The sequence below is a fragment of the Pygocentrus nattereri genome, chromosome 29, assembly GCF_015220715.1.
Source record: "Pygocentrus nattereri isolate fPygNat1 chromosome 29, fPygNat1.pri, whole genome shotgun sequence".
NCBI classification, from domain to species: Eukaryota; Metazoa; Chordata; class Actinopteri; order Characiformes; family Serrasalmidae; genus Pygocentrus; species Pygocentrus nattereri.
The window spans coordinates 19489464-19505486 of NC_051239.1; the positions used below are offsets into that span (position 1 = coordinate 19489464).

At 38.6% G+C, this 16023-nt stretch overlaps 1 protein-coding gene across 3 annotated transcripts in view; it reads right to left on the bottom strand.

Annotated features, from left to right (window-relative positions):
* Nucleotides 1-15030: 15030 nt before the first annotated feature.
* The window catches only part of cacna2d3a (calcium channel, voltage-dependent, alpha 2/delta subunit 3a), a 338457-nt gene continuing 337464 nt past the window's right edge, over nucleotides 15031-16023 (bottom strand). For all 3 annotated transcript variants that reach the window (XM_037536196.1, XM_037536195.1, XM_037536194.1), the window contains one exon: nucleotides 15031-15722. In XM_037536196.1, the coding sequence (XP_037392093.1) occupies nucleotides 15630-15722 (93 nt within the window). In that variant the 3' untranslated portion in view covers nucleotides 15031-15629. The remainder of the gene's footprint in view (nucleotides 15723-16023) is intronic.

Here is a 16023-nt window from a genome sequence, read left to right on the forward strand (position 1 = left end):
TATAATAAAGTTTTTGCAACTCATACTTTCAATCAAGTTTGTCTCTTTTTTTCCTCTACATGGTTATGAAATGTTATCAAATAAAACATCTTCTCAAACAAAATGCATGCAGACAGACGAAAGTACACATATTTTCCATTTTGGAAAAAGATCTCTGTTGGTGTGTTTGAAGGGTCTGCCCCACTGGACTGTGTTTATGCAATGAGCAGCAATGTTCACTGAAGCTATTGGAAAGTTCATGCTGTACATGATTATAAATGATGGGTAAACAGCAATTTTAATGAGGTCTGTGATGAAAAGTGTAAACCAATCCTTTAAAAATGAAACTAAATATAGTTTATTCCTGCCTTTCCTGTTGTAGTTGCGAGTGGAGTACTTTTGGTCAGCATCACTTCTCATCTTTTTTCTCTTCTGTTGGTTTACACATTCAGAAAAATTCAACCCAAGTAGCCTCTCATCATCTTATGTGTCGTGCATCTTTATGGAATTTGTTCTTTCCATGTTCTTAAAAGTCCCTCGTTTGAGCTGTATTATAACTTGTGTGGGAAAGATTACAGACACATAGGGAATTCCAAAAGGGTGAAAAACATACTAAAGTGGTGGAAAGAGACAGAAAGTGCTCAAACGCTGCCACGCTGAAATTTCCAACAAGCCTAGTTGACCGTCAGCCGTGCAAACTCATGCACTCGATGCCTCGAACACTTCAGACTCTATTCATGATAAAATGAGACAAATACAACAAAAAAAAACTAGCCTAAAAATACTAACCTACATTAAGCACAGACACAAGCGTTTATCTCACTAATGTTTGATCACTTTAACTTGCCCTACATACGTTTTCAGTGAATTGTCAGCACCAATTTGTGGTTCATTTAGTAAAGCTGCTCTTCATTGCTGGTTAGAACCTCAGCAGTTTATTGGATATGAATAAATTACACACACAAACATGCATTCAAAACTACTTTCGAACAATATACAGTCAATCTTTTTATCTGCATTTTCTTCAGTTTAACCACACAGTAAAAGCTGTTTTAGCTTAAAATTTAAGACTGCCTTAAAAATGTAAGTTAATTGAACATCTAATAGTAAGTTAACAGAACAACAAAGTTCAATGCAATCCTATGTTTAATGCCACCAGATTAGCTTTTTCAGGACAGAAAGTTTTCAGTTTGTTTTTAGTTTTTTGTATCACCCTTTGCTCTTTGCTTTCTTTCTCTTAAGTATAAAACCCAGCAGGCAGTGTTGGCTCCTGTACAGAAATCAGGCTTTACAGAACTCACGCAGGTAGAGCAGGTCAATATGGATCTCTGGTGGCTTTTTCGCACACGTCCATTGATTCACAAGCTTTGCTGCACTTGCAGTGCTGCTGAAAGCCTGTAACAGTAATGTTTAAGGCAGGTTAACAAGCAAGTTAACCCCCTTAGAGAATGATTTATACTGCTCCACTTCCCTTTTCATATTTCCCCCACAAGAGCCTTGAAAAGAAATCAGTAGCCCAACATGTCTCTCCCTTCATCGATGAAACACACACACACACACACACACACACACGCTCTTGATTCATGTATTCACTTCATCCCTCACCTTGCAGCGCCCTCTCTGTGGGGGTCTAAGTGCGGGGTATGTTTGAATCGGAGAGGCTCTGCACACAAACACACGCGCTGCAGTTTGTTCAGAGCAGTGTATGACGAGTTCGGGGGCTCAGCCAGGTGCGGCAACAGTGTGCTGAGAGGAGCTGAGGAGCCAGAGCTCCAGAGGCCAAAACATTCAGCCACGCTCTCAGCTCTCAGCTCTCAGCACTCAGCATACTGCAGCAGCATTACTTTAATTTAATAGTTGAGTTCAACACAGAGGCCCAGCTCTGCTCAGGCCTTTTAAAGCCTTTTTTTTGTTACTGAATGTGTTAATGGTTTTGCTGTGCAGCCCTCACTTCTGATCAACTTTAGTTTGTCTAAGAAGAAATAAAAACACATCTCAGTTGTATTAATCAGGTGGGCAGTAGTTTCATTTTTTTGTGACTGGTCACACCGATGATTTCTGTGGTTTACTGAGTAAAATATACTTCTACTGACGTATATTAGTGACTCATTTACATGTTAGTCATTAACACTTAGCCAATAACATTTAGTTACTAATTGCTTTTTTTTTTACCTCGTGCCGGTGATGGTATCAGAACTTCTCTGTGAGTGGTCACGCCACTGATTTTTGAGGTTTGGCAGTTCTACCATCGAGTGCTTCAATAAAAAGAAGACCAGAGTCTAACAAGCTTCAGCTCCTCTGCTGATAGATACGAGACATACTGCAGTTCTATTTGTTGCTCAGTACTTATGCTGATCTGGAGCTTTTGCACTTCTACACAAGTTGGAAAGATATTTTTACTTTTGTTGCAGTCATTATTTCATCAAAGTTAAAATGCATATATCTGAGTGCAGGTCTAGACTACTCACCTCTGCTTTTAATGAAGGATCCTTGATTTCTGAACTCTTTCTCTGATAAAAGAGGAGATATGAACTTCATCATAAGGCATTCTGGAGACAAATGAGAAAAGCATGAAGTCTTTTTCTACACAGACTGCCGAAAGAAACCTTTGGGGGGGTGGGGGGGGGGGGGGGATCTTAAATCTTATGTTAGTATGATTCAGTTCAGACTGATGAGTTGGGTTAAGCCATACCCAAAAGCTTAAGGCTACCTGGAGACGATATTTTGATCAAAGTCAGAAAATTTCAGGAACACAGGAAAGTTGCTTGAGTCTCACTCTGAATTCAGACAGACTTCACCAGAGAAGTAAACTATATAACTTTATATAACTATATAACAGCTATATAAGTCATTTTAATTATCTACATTTTAGTCATTTAAATCAGTAACTGCCATTTACTTTCATGATGTTACATTATGTTTAATCTGGTCCAGTTTGTTATTATTTATATCTCTCAATTTAGCTTTTTATCTAAACTACAGCATTAAATTTTAGACCAAAGAAAAGCCACAAAGGAAGGAATAGAGCTTAACAAGATAGACAGCTCTTATGCTGATGCACTGGATGACAGGATCTACTAAGAAGTTTCACTGCAGTTCTACTGATAACTCACGACTTAAGGAATCAGATCGGATTATATTATCATATCACAATGCTAAAAATGATAATTGCTGTATTTCGTTATGTGTCATAGTGCATGAGGTCATGTGCTGTAGAATATTGCTGTTGTTGGAAGAAAACCTTGTATCTCCGTTTTTGACATTTTTCAGTTTTTGACATAATTGACATAAAAATAACTGTTGCCCTTTACATTGTATGTAAGTTCCGTGATGAATGGGCTATAAGAAATGATCCAAAATGACCTGGAAGAAATTGTAGCTCCATTGACTTACATTAAAAGTAAAGTGGGTTTTTTTCCCTTTTGTCTGTAAAGTTACCATTCTGGAGATATGAGGTTTTCTTCCGACAACAGCGATATCGATAATAGAATATATTACTGCTGTCTTAATAAAAGCTTGTATTTCCAACCAGGTAATGGAATATAACTACAACAAATACTGGCTTCAATGAGAAGAGGTTTGGAAATGGTTACACGAACACACGGACATCTGTAAAAACATTACTTATTGTTTTAATGTTATTTGTATTTACTTTAATATTGGTATTATAATAAACAGCAGTGTCATTTGGTGCCTAATTCTTTTTCATCACATTGTCTTGCATTAAAGGTTAAGAAGGTTTTTTTTCCCCCTTTTCCTTGAAAACTAAAATAAACAAGTACACATCTTATACATCTATAATATTCCATCCGTTTTAGCATGTAAGCTGGTGTAACATGAGTTATGAGTGCAGGCTGCAGTACAGCCCTAGACAATTCAAATGCCAGTTTTAGTGTGTGGTTTCTGCATGTTAGCATAGGGGCTCATGAATAAATCAGTGACACACACACACAATGATTCGCCAGCCTGTCTGCGTACCACTCACGGCTTTTCTTACTGACTTAGCGAAGTGTGAATGACTTTAACATGTGCCGGCCGCTATATTATTACATCTATCTGCACACTTTTTCTCTTTACACACCTGAAAGAAATTAGCCGAGTGAAGAAAAAACAGCACACTTGTGATTTAGACTTGTTTACATTTAAAACATCCACTTTTTTAGCCAAAGACACACACATATGCCCACATAACCCATGCAAAAACATGTCAATCAGCTGAAGACTCATTAATTCAGGCTCTGCGGCACATCTGGGTTCATGTCTGAAAAGTATATGCAAATTGACATGATTTGGCTTGAAGAAAGCCCCTCCCATAAATCCGGGGACCAATGGAAGATAGCCTGGGGAAGCAGGGTCGGCAGTGCCGTGTTGGGAGGAAGTTTGAAGCGGTGTGTCACTTTTGAATAGCTAGCCTAGGAGAGGCAGAGGCGCAGAAAAGAAGCAGCAAATTTGCTGATGCTAAACATTTTGCGGACCCACTCAGCGCTAAAGCCTCTCATGTTTGTATGGGCAAGCGTGACAAGGAATTCCAAATGTGTTCATATGGGTTTGGGCTGTTATGCTCCTAGAACTTAGCTGGTATGTGGTGGTCTTTTTGCAGGCCAAGGCTTCAGGCACTAAGGTGGACTTGGCAGTGCTGTGCGCCACTACACAGTCTGTAACAAAAAACACACACATAAGTTTGTATAAACATACCAGCGCATATGTATAAACACATTTGACCTTTCGCTACCGCGGATGCTTATTATCATCATATCTGCCGCTGTTACGGACATATTTTCATATCAAGGCATTTTTCTGCAAACATCTATTTCAAAAACATTTGGACAGCGACTGAAATGCTAATAAAGCCAGAAAGCAGTGATTCGTACATTCTGTTTGACGTCTACTGAATTAACATGTATTCATTTGAAAACTGTACAAAACACAGTTTGATGCCTGCAGTATGGTCCAATAGTGTGTCAATAGCCCTGACGGTTTTCCTTTAAACAGCACTTAATAATCGTTTTAGGACTAAAGACTGATCCTGAATTGCTGTCCTTTTAAAAGCAGATATTTTTACCATTCTTCTGTTAAATCGGCTAAAAGGCAGCATGCTCTAAAACCTATATACATCTTTCGGCATTCATAGTGCCTTAACAGATGTGCAATTACCCATACCATCGGCACTACACTCCAACACCATGACAGACTGTGGATTTTGACTGTGGACGTTGGTTCAAACGCTGGTAACAGTCGGAATGGTGCTTTTTTTCTCCTTGAACACGAGATCCATTATTTCCATAAACAGTAAACTAATGGATTCACTGAGCCTCAACCAGTCCAGGTCTTTCCTGGATGCTCCTTTTATACTCAGGCATGATCGCATCACCAGTGGTTTGTTTTGTTTTTCCCCAAATATTCCAAATCTTAAGCAGCCGAACCTTTTTGGGTGTTGAAGGCATCAGTTTCAGAATGAATGTATATGTGCAAAAACGAATGAAGTTGATAAGAGAAAACATTAAATATCTCGTCTTTGTACTGGTTTCATTTAAACACAGGTCCAACTGAATTCACAAACCACTGCCTTTATTTTCATTTGCATTGCACCAAAGTTTTTGGTCTGAGGTTTATATATGCAACAACACACATTCACTTGCAATCAGGATTCTTCTCATTGAGTTCTTGCACCCTCAGTTTTGTGTACTCATTTCAAATGCATTTGGACACCCTTCTGCTGTTTTTTCACACACTGTACACACATATGCACAGAGAGACACAGATTCTAGTGTTAGTACAGCTGGTAGTTAGATCCGGCTGCGCAGTCAGGGGTCCGTGCGCTGCTGTTCCGCCCTGCATGGTGTGTGTGTGTCTGCGTGTGTGCGCACACTGGCATTTTCAGACAGGCCGCTCTGTTTCTACTGGCACCCGCGGGGCGAATTTGTCATTTCGCTTTTATTTGATTTTCTTCTCTGTGGTGGGATGGCTCTGCTCATTATCGCCGATGTTGCCAAGAGGAAGGGGAAAAAAGAATGAAAGAGAAGAAAGGGTGGAGAGAGAGAGAAAGAGAGAGAGAGTAACTTACAAAGAGAGCACAGCACATTGTAGCCGAAGGCTAATACGATCGTTAATAGACATGTGCTCCCCGGTATTTCCCTACGGAGCACTCCAGCTGCTGCTCGATGCCCCAGTTTGTCCTCTAAAAGCCTCACTGTGCAGTAAAAAAGTATCATCTAATCTGGAATTAACATTTCTGATTTAGGATCAGCGTGTGTGAACAGGACTGCATAGGGGCTGCACGCCTAAATGGCATTACTGCAGACCTCATTCATGAATAAAACCATTAGCTTTAAATTCATCAAAGGCACTGTTTTAGTACATGACACACTGTTGACCATCATCCTGAATTTCTAGACATCTGGACATGTCATAGCTTGATTCACCTCCAGCTCTGTAATGGGGATATTCAGAAGAAATCATGAAAATGTAAAGGAATTTGAAGGAAGAGGCAAGAGTTGTGAAGGAAGAGTTGGTAATGGTTTGTGTTCTGGAGTTTTATTTGATATTTTAGATATCAGGCACATTTATTTGTGGGCAAAATGCGTCAAATAGCTTGAATTAATATCGTCTGCTGCTTAATGAGAGCTGAGAGCATTCAAACGATGACCCTACTGGTCTGGGATCAGTTATGCCTTTTACAGTGCTCTCTATATGACTACATAGACTGATGAGGCCTGACTTTAGATCAGTGTTATTACTCTGAGATGCTTGATAAATATGGCCCATTAGTAAGAACAGTGGTGGACAGTAACACCATAAATAAGACCATATATGCATATATATGAATATGACTGTACTTAGGTGCCTTTTAAAATATCTTTATAAAGTATCTGAAAAAAGCGTGATGCACTTTGAAACTGAAACAAACCAATTATAGCACTGACCCCCTCCCCTACATACCCGTTCTAGTCATAACTTAGCAACTGCCACTAGGCCTAGGCACCGCTGAAAGGTTTTCGGAATATTTTCAATCAAACATTTCCAGGATTTTGGATTGAGGAGTGGCATTTGATTAATTCCCTAAACTGAACACACAAGGGAGGAACAGTGTGAAAGAGCGCTGTCCTGTTTGAACGGTGTTGGCTGTGTTTGTGAGCCCAGTATTCTAGTTAATGTGTACACAATCACAGGTTTATATCACCATAGGGCAGAGGTGTAGTTAGTGTGGGGTAATATATGTAGGGTTATGATTATAGCGCTGTCAGAAATAGGTTATAGTCTGTTGAACACAGTGGGAGCGTGTTTGAAAATTATATCTACCAAGTTGGTTTACCCACTTTTCCACAGTCGCCCCCTGTCACGACTGGCCCCTCCCACTCCTCCATGGGCTTGTGTTTCAGTCTTCCATGTGCGTCTGTTTACATGTCCACGTGCTTTCTCTGTTTTGATTTCTTCCCAGTCCGGCCCCCTTGTTTTCTGACTCCGCCCATGATTGTTTCCACCTGTGTCCTGTTGGCCCTTGTTAGGCCTCTTGTATTTAAGCCCTGTGTTTTCCCATGTTTGGCTGCTGGTCTTTGTTTGATGTATTCTTTGTCTTGTATGGTGTTTGATTTGTTTGACCCTGTGGTGTTTTGTTTATTCTGGCCTCTGTTGTGTGTTATGCCTGTCCCTCCTGTTCTCCGTATTGGCTCACTGACCCTGGACCATCTCGACCTTGATTATGGATTTGCCCTCAATAAATTTCACTTTTCTCAGTACGTGTGTCCGCCTCATCGCTCCACACTATTACATCCCCAAATATGTATTCCTATGTAAAGAGCTGTAATAGCTAGAATATCTCAGACTACTTTTACTGTGATACTTAAGTACATTTAAAAACAAGTGCTTTGGTACTTGTAAGTAGAAATTTAAATAGAGTACTTTTACTTAGTCAATACATCGATATAAAGACACAAAGGGCATCTTTACTTTCAGATACAACATTTGTGTACTTTGTCTACCACTTACTAGGGAATATAGGAAGACAATTACAGTAGCTTAAACATTCATAAAAAATGACTTTCCAGTACTGATTCAGCAGTCACTCTTTATTACATGTACTGCAGGCAGACGTTCATCCCATCTTTTTAAGGACTGGGTCAAAACTGAGTAATTTACAGCAAGAGAGAGACGCCAGACAAGTTATCAAGGAATTTCTTGGGATAAACGCAACCATAAAACTTATATATATATATATATATATATATATATATGTGTGGCAAGGTTCCCAGCTTGCCAATAAATATCTCAAAATGGTACACATTTGATGTAATTGCTTACTGTGAGTTTCACTATAGCCTTTTTATCAGCCAGAATGACTTGAGCAATATCAAATAAGTAAACCTCCTTATCATTTCCCTGCCAGATGACAGCTCTAATCGTGAGCTATATTTCCCCACATTCCTTTCAAACTGAGCTGTTCAGACCTAAATAGTGTATGGACACCATCATTGCCTTAGTCAGTGTAAAGTCAGCTATATTAGTTTTTATGAGGCTAAAATGCTAACTGGTTAGTGTAAAACTGCTAATCCCAAATAAAAGGCTTGTAATCACATTGTTCCCTTGAAGTAAATTATATGTTCATCCCCAAAGCTTACAAAGCTTAGCACGATCAAGCCAAGTCATTTTTCATGTTATGATTAACACACTTTGCTTTTATAAAGGTAGTTAGCTGTTTCAAGCTATGTTGTGACCAGCGTTGCAACATAATGTCAAATTATTCACCAGTGGTTTGATTTTTTGTACTAAATGAAGTGGATGGCTAGCGATGCCAACATGTGAACCAACCATACCCATCCTTTTTATACAAATGGGTTAAGTGGAAAAAAGAACTTTTTTTTTTTCTATACAAATCCAGGGCAATCCAGGCCAATTCTAGACAGGTGGAAGCCCTAGGTGTGTCCTCTGAATAATAAAACATTTTGCTGTTACAAAGCTAGTTACCTGTATTAAGCTACTGTATGTGTCTGTAGTTTATTGTCTGTATAATAACAAATAATACATCAAATTAATAGCAGAGCTGAAATAATTGAATGGTCACATACCATGACAGGGTTACATCATGCTTTTCCTGGCCTCTTTGTTAGCAGTTCAAGATCGTTAAACAACCGTTTGGCTTCACAGAACTTGCTAAGAATATGTACTTAAACAATATTCTACAAACTACATATGAGACATTTTAGGCAGTTGCGTTTGTACCACCCTTTGAAGATCTTTCGCTAGTCCGTTTGAGGTTTCAAATGAAGATGTTTCATGATGGATGATGGGTTTGGTATGAAATTAAGCTGGATATGGGAATGAAGTAATAGCACTGAAAATAGTAATATGACAGTGATGCTAATGAAACAGTAACGTGTGGTAATTATGACCACAGATGAAGCAGAATAAGCCATTTAGAGCTGAAGGCATGACTCTGAGGCTCTGAGAGGTATCTTTGTATCTCGAGTCCTTGAGCAGAGAAGATGTTTGTGTAAATGGACAGTTAAATAACGTGTCTTACAAAGCTCTTGCTCTGTTGCCTCCCCTAACCTTAATGAGTCGAGGGGAATGCTGTGGTTCTGACGTGTGTGGTCATCGTTCTTATATCATTCCCACTCCATCTTGACTGCAACCCATGGAACAAACCTTGGGGCCATGATGTCATGATGCTTTTGGTAACCACGGCGCCGTAGAGGCCCCAGGCATGACCTTCTGCTGACCGCCTCGTTCCCAATCCCCACTAAAACCACTCAAGCCTCTACGCATTCCAGTTTGATTCGATGTAACAACATTTGGGATACAATTTTTTAAATGATGTCAAACTCTCTTCACCTCTGAAGTACTGAAGTAGGATACTATTCATCTGTATACAAATACAATCTAACTTATTTCAACACAGTAATAGAAATCAAATCATGAGGAACGCTGGGAAACTCATGAGGCCTCTGAAGGCTTAGCGGACTTGTACTTATTGGACTCTCTTTCTCTTCTTTTCTCATAAGATTCACACCACAACTATTCAAAATGTAGGGGTTCATTGAAATAGGCAAATATAAGGAATGGCGTCGTGTTCTTGTTCTTTTACTATCTGAGGTTAAACTTTGGCACGAGAGGGAATCTCCCAAGTGCGTGTGTGTCCATGTTTGCTTGTGTGGCCATGTATCGAGCTCTTTTGCTCTTTGTGGGAACCAAATGTCCCCAGGCTGATGGAAAACATGAACATTTAGATGCTGTGGAGATATCTGGCATGTTACCATCGTGAACAATCTTATTCTTTTAATAATTACAAAACAACAACAACAAACGCAATTTTTCTTTGAAAATATATTATGCTGAAATATTTTCTGTGGATGTCTCAGCGAGGCTAAGGTTAGGGCTGGGTTAGGTGCAGGCACAGATGGCGTTATTTGTAGTAATAATGAAGGCAGTGGAAATACCCCAAAATTAGTAATGCAAACTTGGGTTGCGTATCTTCGTCCTCTGTTTTCAGTTCTGCATAATTTGCCCTGGAAACGCAGCTACAATTCTGGGTTTTGGCTTATCTGTAGGACCCAGAGAAACATCTATCACTGTCAGAAATAAAACCACCAATGTTTCCACCAATCACTTTTACAGCATAGTTAAGCGCATCAATGTTATAACAATTCACAGCATTTGTTTATAGACATTTTGTAAGTCAGAATTTAAAAAAAAATCTAAATGTCTAGGGTAAAGGCTTTTAAATGTGCCTAGTTATTCATTTCCAGTATACCGTTGGCACAATGTATGCGTCCATATGTATCTAACGCTTTTTTGTCTCCGCAGGCAGAAAGACTGCCCGGAAGAAAAGAAACAATAAATCGCCTTTAACACATTTGCCTTCCAAAGGAGGATCCTCACATTCTCACTGGCATTCAAATCAACATTTTGAAAAATTCAGCATGAAAGGTCCACTTCCGAAAATTGAGTATCAGTTCCAGAGTTGGCCCTAATCTCAAGACCCTCACTGCCAAGCGCCGATCAGCCTCACCAAAACATCCTCAAGTCCATTAGGGTGTGATAAATGAGAGGCCTCTGGGATGAAAGACAAGGAAATGAGGGAGAAAAGGAAAATAAAAAAGGAGGAGGGCGGGTGGAATTACTTGATATTACAGCTTAAGAGCTTTCGTAGCCTAGCAGTGTGTTATTTGGTGTCACTACTAAAAATGTCAATCACAATGACAATTACCCTCATCTGGAGTGGAAATGTGTGGATTTCTACATGGGAAAAGTAAAACAACAGCTGTATTATAAGATACATTTTATTTTTGGGGAAAATTTAAATCAAGTATATTCAAAGCATTATTTGTTTTCAGTTAAACTTATTTAGAGGACATTTATAAAAGGATCTTCAAAAGCAATATTTGTTCTAATTGTAACACTGTAACCCTGTACAGAAGTTTGATCATGCCAGATTAAAATACAAGTTTTATCGATTTTCTAAGTGAAGATAAGTGAACATCCTCTCACGACTTTGGTTTTTTTTCCAATATATTCAATTCTGCGAATAAACAGTAATCTTACATTAAAATATCTAGACAATGTTATTTATGTCACAATATATTTAATGCATATCTATATCTAATATATAATATAATATAATATAATGTTTTCTTATGGTGTTCAATGCATATACAGGTGCTGTAAAGTGCCTAGTGATTTACAGCACAGAGTTGCGTATCTAGTATAAAGTACTGCACTTAATGAAATGTATAGCTGTTAATTCTGTTCCTTTTTCTCTGGGTATCAACATGGGCTTTTATTTCTTAGCAGTATCTGAGCTCAGGACCGGCTTTCTCTCTAACCGATTTCTACCTAGCAAAGATACTTTCTCTAGATAGACAAAGCACTTTTTGTAAATCGCTCTGGATAAGAGCGTCTGCTGAATGCTGTAAATGCAGATGTGTACAGGTAGCCTTCATGAAAATATATCCTAGTAGCATCTTGTAGATGTGTTAGAAATAACCCATACTGTGTCCCATTAGAGAATAAAATGATTACTTTCAACACAAACCATGCTAACACAAATGTGTTATCTCACTTAATACAGACAATGGCCTTTATCCATCAAAGCTGCATACAGTCAAATTTGATTGAAAAGTGAGCGCATGCAAATTCTACCCACAGTTTTTATATTCATCAGTTTCATCATCGGCATATCTTTATGACCAAACGATCGTCTTGTAGGAGTGTGTGTAAATGTGAGCGTAATAGTTTAACGACCTGAAAAACATGCACATATAAACACATATGAAGAAATACTGCAACTATTCCTTCCATTTAAACATATTACACTGTTTTATACTATAGTCCCTGCCCAAAAACTAAAAAAATACAAAGCACAGCTAGAGCAGAAGCTGCAATAATGCAGTGTTGAAACAGGGTATTTTAGATAATTAAACATTTATTATCCTTAAGACATTTTTTTTAATTAAACATATTATTTCATCATAACTTTAACAAGCTTGGTCAGTAGTGGGCGCACTGCCTAAAACTCCACCTACAAGCACAGGTATTGGCTCACAAGCTGCTGGTGTCAGTGTATTGATTCCCTACCTACACATCTGCATGACTTAGAGCATGACATGTAAAGGAGGAGGCTGGTGCTTGATTTCACGCACCGAAGCTCATTCATCACATATCCACTTGTTTTCATGCCATATGAAGTTGAACAAGAGGCAGAAGAGTTTGTTCGTCACTACAAAACTGCGCTCTTCTTTACGCAAATTTGACGAAGGAGGGCCAGCGTGTTTAGGTGTATAACACAATGCTTTGTTTTCTAATTCCACACTGCTTTTGGTAAAAGTATTTAACAGGACCTGCTGCATGTCGTTAACACATTTGTTTTAAGAGCACAACTTCTGTACCTACATTGTTCTTTTTTTTCACAGCATTTTGCTGCTTCCGCCGCCACAAGTCACACCAGAACTAGACTTCATTCGCCCAAATAAAGCAGTCCACTGAAATGTAAGAGAGGCATATTAATACAAAAACAGACAGCGCACCCCCCCCCCCCCCTCCCCCGCCCCACACCACCACCACCACCACTCTTTGTTCAAACCACAATACAAGATCACTGGCATGTCAAACAGCAATTGATGTCCCTCTTCCAGGATGTTTTCTCTTTGGGCTCTGCTGGCACAAACCCTTGCTGGGACCCAAGACGACAGAGAAAAGCCATTCTGTGGTGGACAAGATGTACCCCCCCCCCCAACCCCCTTCAGTGAGCCCTATCACCATGGAGGCACCATAACGACAGCTGCCGCGAGAGACGGAATGGAAAGGCGCGGAACGAGCCACAAAGAAACTGGATGGGAACATGATGTGGCCCATTATGGAGTGAGCGAGAAGAAAGAGCAGGCAAGGCAGATCCTCATCTGTCAACTTCAGAAGCCGAGTACAGTGATGAGAAGGGACTCTTCAGACCGCAAATGAGCCTTTCAATCAGTTGGGTAAAATATTACGTGGTGTAACACCAAGTTGATGGAGAACGGGGAAACATCAAAACGCAGATGAAAGAGCAAGCTTTAAGAGCTTTTGTAGCGAGGCTGCGATGTAGCTAATGCACTGAAATCAATAATGAACTAGTAGAAGAGTTCATGAAGTTCAGCAGAAATCTACCACAGTACGGATTATTACAGGATTACCTATAACGGCAGCTGGAGGAATCGTGTTAAAATGTTTGCAAGGTTGTCTGGTGCAAAATGTGATGCGAACAGCATTTAGATACAGTTTTATGGGAGAGCATTTAAGAATTTAACAATGGCATTTACAAAAACAACAACAAAAAAAAAAACTTCATTGTTTTGGAAGCCTAATGTTAGCTACCATAAAAAATGTGGCAATAAAGACTGTTATACATGAAAATTCCAGAAATTGTAGGTACAGTTGTACGCAAATGTCTGAACCCCCTGCTCAGTTATGCACCCTCTTCTACTGGGAACATGAAAACGGCAGTTTTAATGCAGAGTTTCTATTTATTGGCTTAGTTTAATATATTAAAAACAAACAAACAAAAAAAACAATAAAACAAAATGTACAACTTTTTGCACAAGCTATATTTAGTTTTTTTTCCAGCATGCTAAATTCAGCAAACAGTGATTGCATATTAAAATGTGTAGAGGTGTGCTCACTGTAGATGTGTATTTATTTTCACTAAAAATATCAACTATTAGTAAGTAGACCAGGGTGCACAAACTTTTACACACTTCTGCTTACAGTACGGTATAGACGTCTGGGATTTTTTAAAAGTTAAATCTGGAAATAAACAGCAAAAAGTTTTACAGTTCGGAAAAACACAAAACAAATAAATGTTAGGACAGGTAAAATGAGGAAGAACTGTTCAGGACTCTGCACTATATGTAGGCTACTATTCAGATGTAAGCAAGTTTGTGATATTAATCCTGCACAAAAAGGACAGATTTTTTTTTCCAAGTCCCCTCAATCGACATACACAGTCAGATGAATATCAGCAGCATTTGTTCTACACATCAGATGCTTGTGCACAAATTTGTGGCATCTGTCATTAAAGCAAAAGATAATAAGAAATTCTGAAATTCATGTAAATATTTCAAAGGTTCTACTTTTCACTCAAATTGTTATAGTGATATTATTTGTAATAAAACACTGTAATAAACACATAGACAATGCCTGTAATATACTTTTTATTCTTTTAGGACGTCATAATCTTTTCTGCACTTTCTGAAGCATCAGAAGCTTCATTTACCTCAGAATCTGGTGAAATCTGGTGACCATCTACAAATAGGGCAGCTGAAGATGTCTGTGAAATATGGTTCTTTATTTTTGCTCCTCACATCGTCATACATGCACTAATTCTTGTGTAACCCAGAATAAGAACATTGCTCTCCCTACATGGGTCATGTCTGTCTGTCTGCCTCGCGCCATGCTAATGCAGTGCAGATGTGCACTGAGGCACTTCTCGCGCACTTTGAGAAAAAGTCCCAGTATTTGATCAAACGTGGTAATAACACACACATATACACACACACACCCACTCAGTGACTGACAATATTTTTCCTTGTATTTTTAAGGACCGTTTTATTTCAAAAGTACACAAACAGGACTAATTTCTCTCATTATAAGGCAAAGCTCATACAGAACAACCACTCACATTTGTAGACTTTAGAAGTCCATTATCACAGTTGTATGGTTACCACTTGCAAAATTACAAATAAAACCTTCTCTTTTTTTAATATGTTTATAATCTTCATCTTCAGATGATATTTCACTTATGGATTTATTTTATTGGTTTATTGGTTATTTTATTTACCTTTCTGGAACTCACAGTTCACAAACACAGCAGTAACACTCCAGTCATCATTATATTCATTTTTCATTGTTATATTCTTTTTCTTACCATGAATGTCCATGAAAAAATTCTTCAAAATAAAAAAAAAAAAAAAAGAAAAATATAAGAAGTGATTCCGACATCTCTGTGAGGCTGTGCCATTTTCCGGAGTGATTATTATTTTTTTTTTTAAATTTATCGCTTATGTTAACTTACTTTGCTCAGTGTCAGAGGTTGGTTTATTTTTCATCGCTTTCACATGCCGAGCCAAGTCGAACCAGGCCGAACTAAGCTGGGTTTGGTGGGGGGGGGGGGGGGGCAGTTCTCGTCACCTGGGAAACAGTGCAACTAAGAGAGCGAAGAACGTCACTGTTAGTGACGCAGTCAGACCTAATGCACGTCCACATTCCATGGAGTTCTCCTGTGGGTCAGAGAAAACAAAGACAGACTGAAGTTAATTGAAGGATTATTACGAAGCAACATTTATTACCCAATACTGTTCAGTTTTAACTTAGTTAATGTTTCTCTCTTTATGCCGTACTAACCCAATGATACAGATTTTGCTCCAGCTGGTTTGTTTTGAATGACAATTGGATGACAATGATGATAATAATGACTGACTAGCGGAAGGAGAAGTGAACTATATATATATATATATATATATATATATATATATATATATATATATATATAATAAGAATTAAATATATGATATAGTATCC